The sequence below is a fragment of the Ictalurus furcatus genome, chromosome 25, assembly GCF_023375685.1.
Source record: "Ictalurus furcatus strain D&B chromosome 25, Billie_1.0, whole genome shotgun sequence".
NCBI lineage: Eukaryota > Metazoa > Chordata > Actinopteri > Siluriformes > Ictaluridae > Ictalurus > Ictalurus furcatus.
This window is the reverse complement of record NC_071279.1, coordinates 7866167-7885845: the sequence shown is the minus strand read 5'-3', so window position 1 is coordinate 7885845 and position 19679 is coordinate 7866167. Positions and strand designations below refer to the sequence as shown.

Here is a 19679-nt window from a genome sequence, read left to right as displayed (position 1 = left end):
ACAGGACAGCAATAGTGTGATCTGGGTTTGAGTAGTTAGAATATTAGAGACTGAGTTTCATGGGTCAAGGAAAGTGCTTGGACTTAGCTGGCTCTTGACTAAGGCAAGGCTTTTATATGCGATGCTGTAAGCACAAAATGAGTCTATAAAGTTTCTCGGTCAGTTGGTTTTAATTTATTCAATTTCCACTGATAAACTAAATGGGAATTCCCAAATATATTGTGTCAGTCATGTCTGTTTACTAGTCAGTAAGAGCTTCGTCCACCAAATTTATACAAAATACTTTCAACATCATGAGCCATATGAGCTCAGTAAGCTGCACACAGCCACCAACCGACTTACACAGCCTAATCGGCCCTTTATCTCAGTTATATTTTTGGATTACAAAGCCTGGGGGAAGAGAAGAGCACAGCTCTCTGTATGGTTCAGTAGATCTCTGTATTCACTGATCACACAGTCTACACCCGTGTGTGTGTGTGTGTGTATATGTGTGTGTGCATCAATTAACTAATGTGGTGTTTTCCCTTCTATGTGTAAAAGGATAGTGAAATATGTTCATGAAATACCAGCTAAAGCCAAATAGTTTTTTTGTTGTTTTCCCCCCTTCCTTCAAGGTTTCCTTTATATAACTGTCCCTCTTTGCTTATAAATGGATCACAGACCTAATATTGTCACTGTAGCCTACAGCCAAATGTTGCTATGCGTTTTATCATTTCTAACTTTTATAATATCTTGTATGTAAAATATATGTTTGACTTAATCACTGGCAAGAAAATAAAATGTCAAAATTACCCACTTAATTTTGTCATAAATGTTTCCTCTTAAGGTCTACCTTCGGTAAACATTGCCATCTTGTGACTCAGAGGCAATACGACTACATTTGTCAAAAGACATAAATAAAATGTATTCCCCTGGCACATTGCTCAAATGTTTTAATATGTAAATAATAAATATCTTAACTGTGTATGGCAGTGGTTTTCAAAGTGGGGGCCGCCAGGGGGCGCCTCAACAATTTGGTGTGCCCATCCCTCCCACTAACATGTCTTCAATTTCTCACTCTCAGACAACCACACACACACACAATCAATTCCTAATGTAATGCAATGTAAAGATGTAACGTAATTATTAATAATAAAAAAGGGGGGATATATTCAGAAGTCTGTATTTTTAATGTGTTTTAAAGACATCTTGTAAAAGGGGGGCCTCGGTCAAATGTTTATGCCATTTGGGGGGCCTTGCCCTGGAAAAGTTTGGGAACCCCTGGTATATGGGACTGGAAAAATATGAGGGGAAACAACGCCGAAAGTGACTTTATGAATTATGTAGTCGTACGAATGAAGACTTTTATTTTAACGTGATGCTGTAATAATCGACCGGAAGCCAAATTTGCACTTCCGCTCATCTGTGCGTCTCCTGTCGCGAGCTAGCATTCAGTTGGACAGTGACCTTCTCTGGGTGATCCGCAGTACTTACAGTTTAGAGGTGAGTGAAGAGCTGTTTGTCTTAGAACAGGTTTATAAGATGGTAAAATAAGTCTTAAACAGAAGAGAGTAGTGAAATTCTCCTGTTTGGAATAAACAATATGTTTCTTGTTAAGCCCAGGCCTTAGCCGAGTGACATTAACGCTAATGAACCCTGTGCGTGAATGTTAGTTAGGTTTTTGAAATCTGAGGTTAAGAAAATGTCATTTTAGACAGATTAAATTAGTAATTCATTCGAGTACAGTCGTTAATTTTAGATAATTTGCAGACTGTTGCTTATTTTTACCCCCAACCGTATTCCGTCAGATTCCACCTTCTGTGCTATGATTGGCCAGAACCGTCCCGTGTTCTCAATTGTGATTGGCTAATAATAATGTCGCCCTGATAGACGGGACTGGTAACCAATTGTAGCACGCGAGCTCATTACGGATGGGCAAAAAACTCTAAATGCATGTCTTTCATGTGCTTAAAGGTGCTATAGTCATTATTTTTCATTTGCTAATAGAACAAATATTGTGGAAAATTATGTAGAAACGATTTTTAAAAAGTTGACGCCATTCTCTTATAACAAGTATATTACATAGCTGAAGAAAACCAGTTTCAACATCAAAAAAAGTTTGTTGGTCTTTGGATTGACCTCTTGTCAGTCATTTTATAGACACACCCCCAACGCCACCCATCATCATCATCGTGCGCCCCTCATCATGTCCCCAACACCCCTTCACATCCTCATCAATCTGTATGAGGAGAAGCTGCATGAGTTGTAACTTCAATTCATTTCAAGCAGCTGACTGTAAGGTGCGAGTAACAGTGATGTCATGACGGTCCTTGTTAATGGTAACTTTAGTTGAACCACCATAGGTTTTGGAAACAGTTTTGTGTACATGGGTTGGAAACATGGGCAGGCTCAATAAATAAATAATTTTTTAAAAGAGTACTCGAATCTTATTCGACTCCACCCATTTAACCTTTAGTGATAATCCAGTGACATCACATGGCTGCATTTAAAAAATAAAAAATAAAACAACACTCTCCTAGTGCCTCAAAGTGCTGTAGACTTTTTTCCATTCATGTTGTGTGTGTTTCTCTCCTGATCACTAGATGGCTGGAGCTGTGTTTAGAACATGGTGGTCTAGAGTCGGCCCGTACTACAGCAAGGCGTACCAGGAGGTCTGGGTTGGCCTGGGAATCATGACTTATTTTTACTACAAACTCTCCTATGGAGGTAGGCTCTCTACATATACTGTAGATGAAATGTACCTTTAGAGCTTGCATTCTCATAGCGTTATGCAGTGAACTTTTTGTTTTTTGGCTTGTAATGATTGTGTGTTTGTCTTTTTCTTTCAGGAAAGAAAGCAGTGAAGTCTAGTAAGTATTTCTCCTTTATTAAATATCTTCTAAATTATCCATATATAGGCAACGTATTTATTTTGAACATAACATTCAGTGTCGTCAAGGTTCTTAAATTTTTCTGAGAGATGACTATAGTTGTTCATGTTGTCATGTAAGATACATTACAGTTAGCGGTCTGGATAAAGTGAAACGGTTCTGTAGTTTTTGGAAGAGTCATAGTGTTCCTTATGAGTATAAATGTCTTGTATTTGAAATAAGATCACCTTGTAAAATGAGAGTATTAAAGACACGGGTTGTCCTAAAATGAGATTTACACGAGTCGTATGCGTCATGTAAAGTAAAAGTGGTTTCGGAACACGTCATTTGGCTCACTGATAACTTTCATCGTAGTCCGTCGACAATCAACATTAAATATAAAAATCAATATTCGGTCATTCAAATCAGTTGCGTATTCAGTTCCTCCCGGATTTTGCAAATGCGGAAATTAACGCAAAATCGAGCAAACACTGCGATATTCGAGCTTGCAGTTTTTCAAAACTACCGCAGATTTGGGCCAAGACATGTCATGTGACGTCATCACAACACGCATTCAGCCAAAGCCCTCTTCCATTCACGTGTGTTGAACATGAGTACAGCTAAAACGTCTCATTTACCAACAGACATCACTGCGAAAGACTGTGTGAAACAATTTCATGCAATTGCGGTTTCGCCAATTCGAGTAGGTTTAGACTCGACGCCGAAACTCCCCTTTCACTGCTGCTCACTTCCGGTGTAAAATTTTAGCAGTACAGAGATTAGAGCGTACAAACTGCAGTTTTGTCGTCATTCCACACAAGAGAGAGACATCATCTTTACACACAGCACAAAATCAATGTGTTCTCCCCGCCCTCTTTTGATTGACGGGATATAATCGGCCCTGATCGTCGGATGTTTTTAAACTATCGGCCGAGAAAATTAGCCTTTATCGGCCGATACGTCGGTGCATCTCTAGTTGTCACGGTACTAAAATTTCAATAGTCGGGTACCAATACCAGTAAAATTCCACGGTACTCTGTACCAAAACAAAACATAAAAACATGCAAATTGACGAACACACTATTTTTTTAAATAAAGTTAAATAAATATCAAATGTATTTTTAAAAATGCCATTCTGTATACTTCAAGTTTGTCTTTATTAAGGCTACTAGAGTTATCCAGCCAAGAGTAAAAAAAATTTCTGACTGAGTGATATTAAAGACATTATAAACAGTTCCACACATCTATTATTTTCTAACGCATAAATTTCAGATATATCGGTCATCAAAAAGCCTCTGGTGTGTACAATTAGTAAACCCCATCATGTCCTCCCATTTATTTTACCCCAATAAAAGTTGTTAATAAGGACTCCTGACCATATTAGCGTTAAACGCGCGAATGCTAACCATTAAGTAAGCACAAACGAGGATGTTTTCTTGTAATAATACACTGGAACATTCATAATGCAACCGCTACCATCATTTTAAACTCATCTGCTTGAATAAATACTGCGGTTAAGCAGCCGCTCTTCCTGAAAGCACGGTTAATCTATCCGCACATCAATTTTAGGGGCGCGGCTTTTACACACTTCGCGGTAATGGCACCGAAAGCGGAAAAACGAGCGTCTGAGAGAAATACACGTATTTCACCTGCTATATAGTAGGTAAGTATGCGGTTTTGGATGCAACCATGGCGACCGGCAGAGCTGCTGCTGCTTTGGCTCCAGTGTCATCTTGTTGCGCGGTGCACCCATGAAAAGTTCGCGACTGACCCCGTGTCAGGCAGCGCGTCAGTACCGGGTCAACCGGTAATCTGGTACCGTCAACTTTTTAGTACAGACTTGGTACCGAAGTACCGGTACTTTTGACAACTCTAGTAGATATAAGCTTCTTTTATTTAACTACATTATCCATATATCTCCTGTGCAAAACTACAGAGGGAAAGTGTCTTAGCTGATTGACTATCTCTCAGCTAAACCGCTCTTTTGGCCTGACCGAAATAATTACACAATACACCTCAGTAGGCTAACCAGAAAAAATTCTTCATTTATTGACATTGCATTTATTGTGTTCATTTATTCATCCTCAGTAAGAGAAAAGTACAAACACACATGATGACTGTGCATGCAGGGTTAAAAGAAAAGGGGAAAAAAAACCAGTCTCGCACACGTCTCTAGTTGAGAGCGGTTAACTCGAGTGGTGTAGCTGATGTTGAGGAACTGTCCGAGCCAGAGTTCACAGACCATGCTGACTTTCTGGTTTAGGCCACGCCCACTTTGGCTTTAAACCCGAATACAGATATTTTGAGCATCAAACCAGATACAGATCGTGGCTTTGCGTTAAACCTCTAACAGATAGTATCTGTATATACATATATACAGATCATTTTACCATCTGTATATAGTGTGCATCGACATGCTGTCACATTCATCTGGAAAGAAGCCTTATTGTTTATCATTTATCATTCTAATATTTGATTTAGATGACGTCACATTCATTTTCCTTTTTGTTCTGTTTTACTGCGGATTAGTTCTAAGCCCATGCTTAGATAATAGTGATGGTTGTTCAGGCCACATTGGATAGTTTTTAATGTTACTCAGCTTTGAAATCTTTTTTGTATCCCTTCTTTTTTTGTGGGAGTTATTATATTATCATCAAACTCTATTCAGATACCGATTACATTATGACTGCTATCCTTTACCGAACTATCCTTTACTGAACTGTCCTTTACTCCGGTGATATTAGATCACGTTAGTACATATTCACATTACAAAAATGAGGCCAAATGTTATTCCAAAGTCTGACAGGAAATCTCAGTATTTCTGATCAAACCAATATGTTATCAAAAAAAATACTGGTATTAAATTCTTATACTGACCTGGCATGTGTGTGTTTTATCAGTTTAATTGGACAGTTTTGAGCAATGGAAAAATTTTTGTCTAACTCACTACTGAATCCCACTGGAATATTTATTCACATTTCAACATTTATAGATCATATATAGATCTATACAGTTCCTTCTGAAAGTATTGTCATGGCAAGTCTTCTGTTTGGGTTTGAGATCAAGATGATCGACGAGAATTTCAGCTTTCATTTCCTGATATTCATATCCGTTATGTATTCGACTTCCATGCTTGAATTGTTTATCATTTAAACCCACTCGTTTTACGAGTGATCAGAAATATTAGAACATGTGACTGACCGGTGTCTCTTCTTAGCCAGGTATGCTCTGTTAGACTGATTGTTTAAACAGTTAATAGCTCTGAATGTCTACTCTTGGTTTGAGCCCTGGGTTTTGCATGTGAAGACTGCATTTGTTGTTATAAAAGGATAAACCAACATGAAAACCAGAAAGCTGTCTATGGGAGAAAAGCAAGCCATTTTAAAGCTGTTGTTTAATTAACACTGTTGTAAGTTGTTTAACACATTGTAGATTTAAATATCAGGAAATGAAAGCTGAAATTCTGATCTATTATCTCGTATTCATCTTTTGATTTCAAACCCAAGTCTTCAGTGTATAGCAAAAACAAAAGAATAAGCCTTGCCGTTCCGATACTTTCAGAGGGGACTGTAAATTCTGCCGATTCAGCGTGCTGTAATTTGTCTTAATTCCTTGATAAAGTTGTTTGTTTGTCTTTAATGGAAACCTTTCTTTGACTCCTTTAGAGTCTGACCACTCGCATTGACTGGACCACCAGACCATGTGATCATCCCCTGCTCCCACTGTGTAAATCTCCCCGAGAAGAGCTTCACTGACGCCAGGATGTTTATCTGTTTGTGAAATTAATAAATGCTCTGTTTGGAATACCTGTACAATCTGTGTGGTCGTCTCAGTTTGATGTGCTACAGTTACTGGGGTCTGGAAATGGTAAACTAACAGGCACAAGCCATTTGACTATACCTAAATAAGTGTTCGTGTTTGATTAACATGACATGACATAAAACCTGGAATGTGACTTCCTGAAATGGTTTATACCTGCTAAGAGATCATGTTTGCCAATACACTTGAGTGCAACTGATTTTATGTACAGTGCTGTGAGGAAAGTATTTGCCCCATCCTGATTTCTTCTGTTTTTTGTGTATATCTCGTAGTAAATAGTTTTAGATCTGCAAACGAAATAAAACAAAGACAAAGTAAACACGCACAAAACAGTCTTTTTTTTTTTTTTTTTTTATTGAAGCAAAAATAAATCCAACACCTATCACCAATGTGAAAAACTAATTGCCCCCTTCAACTTAAAATCTGGTTGTGCCACCTTCAGCAGCAATAACCTGCAACCACACGCTTCCGATAATTGGAGAGAAGTCTTTCACAGCATGTAGCCCACTCTTCTTTGCAGAACTGCTTTAGTTCAGCCACATTGGAGGGTTTTTGAGCATGACCTGCCTGTTTAAGGTCCTGCCACAGCATCTCGATTGGTTCAAATCAGGATTTTGAGTAGGCCACTCCAAAACTTTTAATTTAGCTTTTTGGGTCATTCAGAGGTGGATTTTAGAACGTCAGCCACTTCTGGGAAGGTTCACTAATGTGCCGAGTTTTTCCATTTGGAGATAACGGCTCTCACTGTGGTCCTTTTGAGTCCCGAAGTCTTTGTAATAGGTTTGTAGGGTTTGCAGTAATCAGGCCTGGTTGCGTCTAGTCCATCTGAACCTCATCATGAATGCAGTTTTATAGATTTGGGGAGTTCGTAACTATGGGGGCAAATACATTTTCACACAGGCCCAGTTGGTATTGGATAACTTTTTTGCCTCAATAAATAACATTATCATTTAAACTATATTGTGTGTTTATTCAGGTTGCCTTTGTTTTATCTTAGATTTTGTTTTAATTTCTGAAACAGTTTTAGATTAGATAAAGATAAGATAAAAACTTTATTGATCCCACACTGGGGAAATGCCCTCGTTACAGCAGCTCAATTACACAAAAAAAAAACAGATAAGAAAGAATACACATTAAATAGGAAGAGAATTGAAAATATTAGGATAATAATAGGAATAGAAAAATAATAATGGTAATATGTACATTATGAACACCTCAGTGTATATACAGATGAGTAACACTGGCACCCTGTCCAGGGTGTACCCCGCCTTGTGCCCGAAGCTCCCTGGGATAGGCTCCAGGTTCCCCGTGACCCTGAAAAGGAGTAAGCGGTTGAAGATGGATGGATGGATGGATGGACAAATGAATAACTCTTTGTTTATATACATGTAATTGATAAATGGAGTATTACACAGTTCACAATAGAGGGTGAGCAACAAATCATAATAAATGAATATATATATATTCATATTGCAGAATTATTGTGAACATGTTGGCTGATGATGTGAAAACAGTTAGCAGTGCTACATTATGTTGTTTTTTGTATTAAAGAGTTTAACTGCTGTTGGGATGAAGGACCTGCGGTAGCGCTCCTTACACTGAGGGTGCTGCAGTCTGCTGCTGAAGGAGCTGTTCAGGGACCCCAATGTCTCATACAGGGGGTGAGAGGAATCATCCTCCTCTCTCTCACCACCTCTCTGCTGTCCAGAGGGCAGACCAGGACAGAGCTAGCCTTCTTAACCAGTTTGTTAAGACGTTTCCTGTCCCTCTCTGTGCTCCCGACTCCCTAGGACAGTGGTTTTGAAAGTGGGTGCCGCGGCCCCCTTGGGGGCCTCCAGGGGGCGCCCGGGGGTCCTCAACAATTTGGTGTGAAAAAGAAATAAATGTGTTTTCTCTTTCTCACTCTCAGACACCCCCCCCCCCCCCCACACACACAATCAATTCCTAATGTAATGTAAAAATTTTATTATTAATAATAAAAAAAGAGGGATATATTCAGAAGTCTGTATTTTTAATGTGTTTTAAAGACATCTTGTAAAAGGGGGGCCTCGGTCAAATTTTAACGCCATTTGGGGGGCCTTGCCCTGGAAAAGTTTGGGAACCCCTGCCCTAGGAGACTACTGCATAGAAGATATCAGATGCTACCACAGTATCATAGAACGATTTTAGCAGGGTCCTGCACACACCAAAAGACCTCAGTCTCCTCAGCAGGTGGAGACGACTTTGGCTCTTTTTTATACAGGACATCTGTGTTTATGGACCAGTCCAGTTTATTGTTGAGGTGAACACCCAGGAATTTGTACGTGTCCACCTCGATCTAAGAGCTCTACACAAAAACAGAAGAAATACTTTTTCACAGCACTGTATATGTGGGCTGTAGTGAGCTTGTAAAGCCTGCCATTACACAGGCTAGCCTACAAATTCATTAAGCCATATAACTACCTATTACTATCCTCACAAACCTGACCTTCAACAAGGAACTGATGTTCAATACTTAGTAATAAAGACAGTGTCTTCCTGGCACTACATACACTCACTGTCCACTTTATTAGGAACACCTGTATACCTGCACATTCATGCAGTTATCTAATCAGCCAATCATGTGGATGGATAAGGGATTTTGATCGTGGCATGGTTGATGGTACCAGATGGGTTGGTTTGAATATTTCAGAAACTCCTAATCTCAGACTTTCACACACAACAGTTTCTAGAGTTTACACTGAATGGTGTGAAAAAAAAAACAAAAAAACAAAAAAACATTGAGTGACAGACAGTTTTGTGGATGGAAACACCTTGTTGATAAGAGAATTCAGAGGAAAATGACATTGGTTCGAGCTGCCAGGAAGGATATAGTAACTCATATAATCACTCTTTACACCTGTGGCGGGCAGAAAAGCATCTCATTATGAACAAAACATCAAACCGTGAGGTGTATTGGCTACAATATCATTAATCCATGTTGGGTTCCACTCCTGTCAGCCAAGAACAGGAATCTGAGGCTATCATGGGTACAGGGTCATCAAAATTGGGCAGCTGAAGATTAGAAAAAAAAGTCACCTGGTCTTTTCAAGTTTTCAACTGTCCAATTTGGGTGAGTCTGTGCCCATGATAGCCTGGCTCCTGCTTGATTGGAATGAAAACCTGCACCCACACTGGCCCTTTGCGGATAAAATTGGACACTCCTGGTATATTCATATATATACGGATATATACGGATATTCATATATATATGGACACTCCTGGTATATAAGGGACAGGTCTCCAAACCTAGTCCTGGAATACCCCCTGTCTTAAACATGATAGTGTTTTGCCTGATCTCTGAACACGCCACTTCAGCTGGGGAAGGGCTGTGAAATAGCCGATTATCTGAAATAGGTGTGTTAGACCAGGGAAAATACTAAAATGTTCAGGATGTTAGTAACTTTATATTGGTTAGAGTCACAGGTGATGTGGAGCCTATTCCAGGAAAACTGGGTCCATCACAGAGTGATGCAGAACATTTTACTGCAGAACAAGGCATGATTTCAGTGCATGAATTCTCAAAGTCAAAATCGTTTAAAGCTGCAAAGTAGTGGAGGAGCGGTCTGTGCCATGGTGTATGCAGTGATGGAAAGTGCACACTGTCGATCAACTCGCCAGCCACGCCCCCAGGCTCCGAAACCCCAGTTTTGGCGGGATTTAAAGATCCAGCCACTAGAGGGAAGCCGAGACACTCTTTTCAACTACTGTAACACTGCCCATCATATGGTGCTTGAGCCCTCTGATGTGGCCTATATTCTGTCATTTGTATTTATGTTTCAGTGCTTGGATCCAGTTGAATGTTGCCTATAAGCTATTAAAGGATAAGTTGTCCCTGAAACACATTAAATATGTTTATAATTAAATATTTGTGATGTGTTCAGAGAGTCTGGTGCTGATTTGTTTGGCGGTGCTGTATTTTTGTTTTTGCTGTGAGAGGTGCCACACTGACATCACAACGGGACATTGCTAGCACAGTTAAAATGGCTTGTAATAGGATTTTTTTTTTTAATTCAACAATCTCAAACATAAAGCAATAAGGGTCAGGTTCTGCTGTTGGCTCTGAAAACAAAAGAGCAAGTGCTTTTCTCACGCACCATTTCCCATGAGAAATCAAAAGTAGGAATAGTGGAGACAGCAGCGTTGGACTTAAAGTTCAAGAATTCAATACAACTAAACAACGCAGTTGTGCTGAGTTACGGAAGACACTCGACTCAGATCAATGAGATGACACGCTCGAGTGAGTTGATGGCTTTATTAGCATGAAAGTGAAAGCTTTGGGACCTGACCTGTTTGAGCTGAGTGTACAGATGGGAGGGTTAGAGAGCTGGACAGACTAAAGAACTAAAGCGCTGCTGCATCGGTCTCCTTAGGTAGAGATGAAAAATAGTCTATTGGCGCCCTACCCGAGTTTTGCCACGGCAAGCACCACTCACATTTTCTTCAGGAAATGTACATTTTTAGTTTCCACTGCACCATTACCAGCAGGTAGTAGAACAGCATTGTGGGTAATGTAAACCGTGAAAGTATGAATGACCAACATGTTTAAGCGTTTCAATTAAAAAACTCAACTCAGAATTTAATCAGTAAATAAATATTTGCACAGTTGAAGATCAGACCAATTATATATATATATATATATATATATATATATATATATATATATATATATATATTGCAAGTTAGGTGTATTTCTCCTTTAATAACAACTTTGGTTTGGTGCATTTTGGAAACAGCAAATAAACTATGCTGCGTCTGAAATCGCATACTGTGACAGTACCTGTTGCATTCAATTCAGTACCTACTGCTTGGTCGTTGATACATTTACTCACTGATCAGTATAAGTGGTAATCATGAAAACACTCCGGACGTGCTACGCACGCAGATTCTGATCAGAAAGTTCGTCAGGGGTTCAAGCCACAGCTGTCACTGTTGGGCCCTTGAGCAAGGCCCTTAACCCTCTCTGCTCCAGGGGTGCCGTATCATGGCTGCTCTGACCCCAACTTTGTAACAAGCTGGGATAAGCGAATAAAGATAATTTCACTGTACTGTAATGTCTTCTAGGCAGCTGATTGAGACACAGCCACTGAAATGATACTACCAGCTTCCTACCAGCAGGTGTGTGTCTGTGGTGTATAAGGTGTGAGTGTAAATAAGACATGATGTAACATAATAGAGTGTATACACCCGCTTGTTTTGTTTGTGTTAAAAGCAATTTAACACTGTTTTATTCCACTACACCACTTTTTGTAAAGTTTTATTGTGTGCCAAACATAACCAGTGCTGTATACTGTATGTGTGAAGTGGGGTATAGATGCACCAGAAGTACATTTCTTTGTGTTTGTGTTTAGAAAATGACCCAAGCACATAGAGCTGAATTTTAGTATAGTTACCTTATAAGTATTTTTTTTTTTTTTTTTTAAATATTCACCCAAACAGGACACATGGATTCAAGTGTGCGTCTGCTGCGTGTGCTACCTGCTGTGGGCCGCTCCACATTCCTGGCGTTCCTCACAGTCGAGCCCTGCCTTTATTTACTACACTAACAAATCAGTGTTGTGTGATTACCTCTTCGTCTCCTACACACTTACGCTGGAAATAACTTCTTTTTAGTGTTTTCGTGTCGCTTCGTTGTCGTTTTTTCTGAAGATATATTTTTATAGTAGACCAAACTCAGCGTGGTATTTTGTTCCTGTGTGTGTGTGTGTGAGAGAGAGAGAGAGAGAAAGACAGACAGAAAGAAAGAAAGTCTGCATGTACGCTGCCAGAGCTCTGGCTAGTTGGCTGTTAGCGTGCTGCTGCCGCTGCCCTTCAGGAAACCCCTCCTGCTCCGCTGCCTGGATCACCCCCATACCTCGCTTTCCTACAGTAACCACACGGGTTTATTTTTTATTTTTTTTGCTCTTTAACCGGATTGTTTCAAGTGTCCTCGAGTGACTTGAGTAAGTAAACATTAAACTTTTGACATTTATGTAGTCATTTTAGTTCATGTTTAGTTTAGTTGTCAGCTTTCTCGCTAGGACAGTTGCTACGTAGCTGTTGCTAACTCAGCTCCGCGGTGAAGCTTTATCATTAACCGTGCGGTGGTTTTGTTTATGTGTGAAATAAGGTGGGTTTTATTTTTATTTTAAATTTGTTTTGGGGGGTATTTTATCAAAGGTTTAATTCGAATGACGAGTTAAGATAAACAGGGTGACGAGTAATAGCTAGCCGTGTTTGCTAGCCCGTTAGCACTGTGTTCACTCATTTAAATACCTGTAATGAGGTTAGGTTATTTCAGCTAGCTGTGACTGCTCAGTTTATTTACTGTTTATCATTTCAGCCTGCACGGCATGACCGTGCAGGTTTATTTTCTTGTATTTAATGCAGTTAAATAGGTAGTTACGTGCTTTTTTAAAATTTTTATTTATTTATTTCTTCTTATTTTCAGGGCAGCCCTGGTGAGCTGTGCTATGGCCGCTTGTTTGCCTCTTCTCTGAGAACAAGTGTCCATGTCAGAGAGGTTATTTTATAAGGCACATATGAAATCAAAAAGACAACGTTATTAGGAAGCAACCCGTGGCCTGATGTTTCTCTGACATCTGCAAAAATGATGCCTGTAAGTATGATCTCTTGATTGAGCTGCCCTGGTTTTCCTATAAATAGACTTCTTCAGAGCCACTTGTGTCAATCACCTGCCTCTGGTGGAGCACAAACACCTAAAAAAACTGTCCACTGACTCGAAAAAGTGTCTTCTGAGAGTATAACAATCATACACGGTTGCCTTCTTGATGGGTTATAATAAGGTGTCATGTCCTCTCTTTTGAGGTAAGACGGTAATGAAGTGTAAGAAGGTCTTTTCTCAGAAGATGGTTCTCTCAGTTGAAGGCAGGGATGTTGTTGTTATTATTACGATTATAGACGTAAAACTATCTATCATGATAGTCCACGGTAGTTCACACATTGATCTAAAAAAGTCAAACTTACCGGTAATCCTAACCATCATCAAATGCTGAACTATACCAATTAAGTAGGTTAAAATAACAATGTGAATTTTATTCACAAATGAAAAATTCCAGTGAAAATGCAAACACAAATACTCGCAGGATTAATAATCTAACCCCAGGAACAACAAATAGAAATGATGTAAAAATTCTTTTCTTCTGTAAACGTGCATATAACGTTTAACTTGGCACGTTTTATATTATGCTGCGAAACATCAAAAACGGTATATATAAACCCGAACCACTTCCTTATAACAGAGCTCCTTTTTTTATGGATTAATTCTTCTTCCTCGTCTAGGGTTGGAGCTCCGCCTTCCTCTGTGCTTGTTCTCGTTCTACGTGTTCGAAGCCCACATTGCGGCGCGTGAAAACGTTATCGCGGGATGATAAATTCTTATCATGGGGAGGATTTGTACTGGTATGTCATGGACAATATGATACGGCACAGCCCTAGTTGAAGGCCCTCTTGCGTACGTCCGCAGCAGATCCTGTATTCATTGAGAACATTTTCACCTGAAAAGGAAGCTAGAATACAATTGTGATTGGAAGCTCGTAGGGAAATGGACTCGCTTTGACCTCAAGATAAAGAAAACCACCCCCCTTCTCGACAAACCCTAATGGCAGTAATTAGTTTTATGGCACTGACATAAGTGGAGCGTTTTTGCTTAGTCTTAATGGATAAATGGCTTCATCAGTCCCAAGTCAGCAGTTAAAGAAGCTGATATTATTTACTGTGGCCCGAACGGGTTTTTGTTGGAAAAGTATAAACCTAGTATACATAAATGTAAAAGAAATGTTATTTCAAGCCCGGTTGCAGTGATGATATTAACTTTGTTCAGTTGTACCTCTCTAGATAAAGGCAATAGTTTGAAATATGACAGTTTTCAGACAATTTTTTTTTCCTCCAATCTAATCCTCCACAAAAATTTTATTTGCTCTGGTTGTTATCGAGTACTTATGGTGCCAGAATCCGTCTGGGAAACTGTTTTAACTCTGCAGGAATGCGCTACCATTAAACATTAACCCTGGTGAATAATTGGCCCAAAGGTTTAATACTGTAAAGGAAATTCATTTTTGTATCTTTAATCCTGATCTTAGGACACATCCTTATCACCTGCTTGGGTAATCTGGATGAAGTGGGTGATTTACACTCAGGACCTGTCTAGGTTATCTAATCTAATGTTTATATTGTGGTGTTCAGGCCCTGTGTCTTATCTCCTGCCAGCCTAATCGAGAGTGAGAGAGTGTGATACAACAGTGCGACAGCAGTACCTCTGGATTTTGATTAGGTTTTAGAAGAATCAGTGCTTGACTTCCTAGAAATGAATTGTTTTGCAGACTCGTAAACGTTTGTTTGTAATGATCATTTGAGCGCTTTGTGTTCTTGTACCTGTTCTTATAAACGTTCCAACACAAAGATGTGACGTAGCCACTCTCAGTGCTGCGCAATTCTTAGTTTCCATAAGTATACTGTCTTTAGTATTTTATACGTAAGGAATAATACATTGGTATTCTATTAGATTAAATATTATCAGTGACGTGCAGGTCTGATGCTGTTACCTTCCTGAATAATTTAGGGGAAAAAACGTGACTTGTTATTGAGAAACCACAAAGCGCAACAGCTTCTGTCCCAAAGACTTTCCCAATGACGAAAAAAATGGAATAGCTTTACATTAAAGCGCTGACTTTGACTGAAGTCTTCTTTCATAAAAAATATCTTTACTACAAGCTTCACCAGAGCAACATCTATAATTCTTCTTCTTTTGGCTAGAGTGTCTACGGCAGCCCATAGAACCATCTGGTACAAAGTTGTGAAATTTGGCACACTGATTTGAGAGGGTCTAAGGAACATTCTGACCAATTTTAGGCCAATTGCTGATAACTCTCTGGCGCCACCGTCAAATTTGGGCCTAATTTCGAAGTACGTTTCCCGTCATAACTTTTGAACCGCGTGTCCATGTTACTCCTCCTACAAATTTTGTTCAGTCATCACCAAATTTGGCACACACCATCTTCAGAGTAAGCCTCACAAAATTTATCAAAATTATTTTGAATACTCCAAATATTTTGCCTGTAATGGGCCAACGAATCTGACAGCAAAGCCACCAAACGCGAAATAAGGCTGTATCTCAGAAACAACTTTGTGCGTGGACACACAACTTGGTAGGCAGCTTCAGGACCATGACCTGAGGCTATGCAACAAATTATGTGCCAGCACCACCTACTGGTCAAAAGTTACAACTAACTGCTATTTTTTTGCATTATTGTCAAATCTTCACCAAATTTGGCTCGCATCATCTTGAGACTGGTCTAAGTCATCAAAGGATCTCTGATATTCAAAACTATTCTCAAGTAATAGACTAGCAAATGTGTGATGCTACAAATCATTCTGGAATCCCTTTGCCTGTAGTTATATCTCTATTTTCCTGTGATTGCTTATGCAGCAATTGTAGTGTGAATGTGTAGCTCACCAAGTCGGGGTGCTTGGCCCCTGAAAATGCTGCTTGCAGCTTTAATTTAAAAAATAAAAAAAATCCGCCTATTAATAATTACATATTAGAATGAGTGCGTTCAATATAAATTTTTGATTTGAATGACAATAATGACAGTAATGCCAGAGCTGCTGTTATAGAAAATTGATGAAAGTCTTTTGATTTAATCTGATTCGAGAAGTCAGCAGAGCTGTGGCATAAAGTTCTATTATTAGTTCTGTTATTTAGGGCACTGTTTCAGTGTTTGGAGCCCAAACTGTAATGTAGCCTAGATTGTGCCACTTGCTTGGACCCCTAACAGTGGAACGTAGCTTGGACTCTCTCAACCATATTTGTGATCTATTAAAGGCAAAGCTAAAGTTTGTATTGTCTTACTTTACTGAAAAGATAAGTGATAGACAGATGTTTGAATGCATTTACAGTAGGTAAGCGCTCTTCCCTGCACCAGTGTTGTTTAGCCTAAAAGAAAATGCAGGCAGAGTTGAAGAGATGGAGGAAGTTGGGGTGTGACAGAGGTCAATGCTGGACATTGTGTTACAGTCTGCAGCTGTGAAAATGATCTGACTGATAAACACACACCCCATTCCAGATAACCCAAGAGCTTTATCCATAACCTTGTCAGTGCTGTACCTGTGGCAGTGCCTTTTTTTTTTTTAAATCATCATTGTTGTACAGAATGTACAATGTATACTGAAACTGTTTTATATAGCAGAATGACCTTGAATTAGCAATATGGGCACTACATCATCGCAGTATTAGTGCTTGTCAAGTAGGTGTGAAAGTATGCGGGATTGGTAAACCGCAGGTTATGCATGGCCTTCGTGTTTGATGAGGTTTTGGTGGCTTTAGGTCCATACTGTGGGTCAAAAGTATGAGTTGATGATACTTTGGTACATATTTATTAGCTAACCATTCATAGTGTAGTTCATAAATGGGTCATGTATTCTTATCTGTTCGTTAACAATCTGGTTATGGGACCTAGTCAGACTGAGCAAAATGATTATAATCCAAAGTCTGATTGCGTCGCATGGCACAGTTCAGACTCTGATAATAAAAACAACAACAAGAAAAAAATCAAAACTCCATAGTAGCTCCATCACTGCACACATGCAGCATGACCTAGATTACTGTCCTGTTCTGGGAATGCAGAGGTGCATGATGGGAAATACCTACATCCTGTATGATATGCCTATTAGTTATTTGTCTGGAAAAAGTGGGGAATGTGCAAGAATAAATGTGGCATTTACACACACATGCAATAGCAATGCTTTTTTTGAACATGTCTTATTGTCTTAAAGGGAAGTTCAGCTGCTGAAAATAATAATTATTATAATAATAAATAAATTCTACATGTCTGATTTCTACCTCATTTACCATACCTGCTGTCTAGAGTAAAGCCACCATAACCTATTTTTTTATCCAGTTCCTGGACTGTACTTCCTCTTCCTATTTATGTTTACAAAAGTGCAATTCACCTCCATTTTTATTCGATGTTCTGCAGGTCCTCTTGCATGGTGGTTCTCAAAGTGGGGTCTGTGACTCTTTTTGATTTTGTTACAGTGGTGTGAATCACTGTAATTGAATTATCAAAGTTTTTATATTTAGGGGTCCAAGCACCAAAGTCAACTCAGGCCTAATGTGTTCCCTCAGTGGAAATTTCAGGAATAGTCTGCTGTATGGGTCCAAAAAATATTATTTGAAAAATGTAAATAATGTTCATGAGATGAATCCATACTGCGTGAAATAATTTACAGTTAAAGGGGGCCCTGGCTGCAAAAATTTTGATAATCACTACTCTACTATATACACACAGCCTCAATGTTAGTTAGTTTACGTATTCGTAGTCATATCTGGTATTGTAAGGAAAAGTGTCACACAAAGAATATTGACTTTTACAGTTTAACCACCATCTTAGTTTCACCAGCGTTGTATACATGACTTGTACTCTCTCTTATCACGGGGATAGTAAAGAAATCCGAGTTGGAAAATTTCTTTCGAATGGATCGCTGCCTTCTGTTGTAATGATTTGCTGGCATCTCCGAGCTTTGACGGTGAGAATCTGCTGAGCCAGAGATGTTCACTCTAACAAGGAATTAACGGATGGCTGGCAGAATTTGCCTATAAGTGAGTTTCCTCTACAGATCTGCCATGCGGTTTAATGAGCATCAAGAGAAAATTGAGTAGATCCGATAAATCTGGGCGGCTGTGGCTCAGGTGGTAGAGCGGGTTGTCCACTAATCGTAGGGTTGGCGGTTCGACCCTAAACCAAACCCCATGCCGAAGTGTCATTGGGCAAGACACTGAACCCCAACTTGCTCCAGATGGCAAGTTAGCGCCTTGATGGCAGCTCTGCTACCATTGGTGTGTGAGTGTGAGTATGAATGGGTGAATGAGACACAGTGTAAAGCGCTTTGGAACCACTAAGATAAAGCGCTATATAAGCGCAGAATTAAATAGAAGGCCTGCCCTTGTGTCTTTCTCAGCATGTTCATACACACATCCCATCAGCATGAGCTTTCTTTATTTCTCATTCCTGATAGTATGTTGAGATGGAACTACATCGCATGAGGTGAGGGTGTGTCTGTGGAAAATGGTTATGACCTGTGGAGCTTGTTTTGGTCATACGAGTGTGTGGGGAGTGTTTTGTTCTGCAGGGAGCCTGGATGGTCCGTTACTGCACCGCAGCAGTGCATCATCAGCAAATGTATTGTCTCATACATTGTCCTATTCTTCCCATTCATTTACACCTCATGTGCGTTTTATGTAGACGTGTCATGGATGTATGAAAACATTGATTTGTTTTGTTTAATTATCCATATTCCTTATAATTTCTGGAGATTGCTTTGCTGAGACACGCGTTAAACACTTCATTGTTCCATGCTTAAGCTTTCTCCGAGGGAGGGGGAGAGGGTAGGAATATATATTTCTCTGCTTGACATCGTCTATGTCTAGCCAAGATGTAAATTTGTAGCCCAGTTTGAAATGCATTAGTTTGCAGGTGGGGAAAAACCTTGAATACCTCACCATACATTATTTAAATAAATCAAAATGTGGCTTGTCACAGTATGGAAATGTGACTGCTCTGTCGTAGTGATCTGTGGCTCTTCTGCTGTTAAAAAACCTATTCTATTTCAGTGTGTTTAAACATTTAATACTCAGTACCAGCAGCATTTACAGTGATTCTGACTTCTGTGGAGTGTCACCTTTCAAAAGAGACCAAAACCATGCATTTACTCCAAATGGTTCAAGAACAGCTTTCATTTGACTTTGGGTATGCCTTGTATAGGTGTTTTAGGTAAATTTTTCAGGAGTGTTAAGAGGTTAATATTGATTGTGATGTCCAGTGTGTGCATGCTGTAGAACCTTTTATTGAATCCAAGTTTAATCACTGAACACTTTGCAAAAAAAAAAAAATTATTCAACTATGTGGTATAGACTATATTGTGAGATATTATTTAGTGCATGATGTTGAAGCTCTTTGGAAAACCCTTCATGCAAAGAAGCTTTCATGAAACTAT

At 39.3% G+C, this 19679-nt stretch overlaps 2 protein-coding genes across 5 annotated transcripts in view; both read left to right on the top strand.

The window, feature by feature from the left end:
• Positions 1 to 1344: 1344 nt before the first annotated feature.
• Positions 1345 to 6664, top strand: atp5mj (ATP synthase membrane subunit j). Its single transcript, XM_053614688.1, has 4 exons — positions 1345 to 1482; positions 2583 to 2706; positions 2829 to 2849; positions 6515 to 6664. The coding sequence occupies exons 2-4, from the start codon at positions 2583 to 2585 to the stop codon at positions 6532 to 6534; spliced, it is 165 nt and encodes a 54-aa protein (XP_053470663.1). The 5' UTR covers positions 1345 to 1482; the 3' UTR covers positions 6535 to 6664.
• A 4882-nt stretch (positions 6665 to 11546) lies between these two features.
• The window catches only part of ppp1r13bb (protein phosphatase 1, regulatory subunit 13Bb), a 57736-nt gene continuing 49603 nt past the window's right edge, over positions 11547 to 19679 (top strand). For 2 of the 4 annotated variants that reach the window (XM_053613625.1, XM_053613624.1), the window contains exons 1-2: positions 11547 to 12628; positions 13117 to 13284. In XM_053613625.1, the coding sequence (XP_053469600.1) occupies positions 13276 to 13284 (9 nt within the window). In that variant the 5' untranslated portion in view covers positions 11547 to 12628; positions 13117 to 13275. The remainder of the gene's footprint in view (positions 12629 to 13116; positions 13285 to 19679) is intronic. The other 2 variants (XM_053613627.1, XM_053613626.1) reach the window with 1 other exon arrangement.

What these genes read in the sequence shown, in the direction of transcription:
- atp5mj (XM_053614688.1), top strand. Translation starts at nt 2,583, where the DNA reads ATGGCTGGAGCTGTGTTTAGAACATGGTGGTCTAGAGTCGGCCCGTAC. An exon ending in CTACAAACTCTCCTATGGAG is followed by an intron (nt 2,707 to 2,828) that starts GTAGGCTCTCTA and finishes TTTTTCTTTCAG; the next exon opens with GAAAGAAAGCAGTGAAGTCT. An exon ending in AAAGAAAGCAGTGAAGTCTA is followed by an intron (nt 2,850 to 6,514) that starts GTAAGTATTTCT and finishes TGACTCCTTTAG; the next exon opens with AGTCTGACCACTCGCATTGA.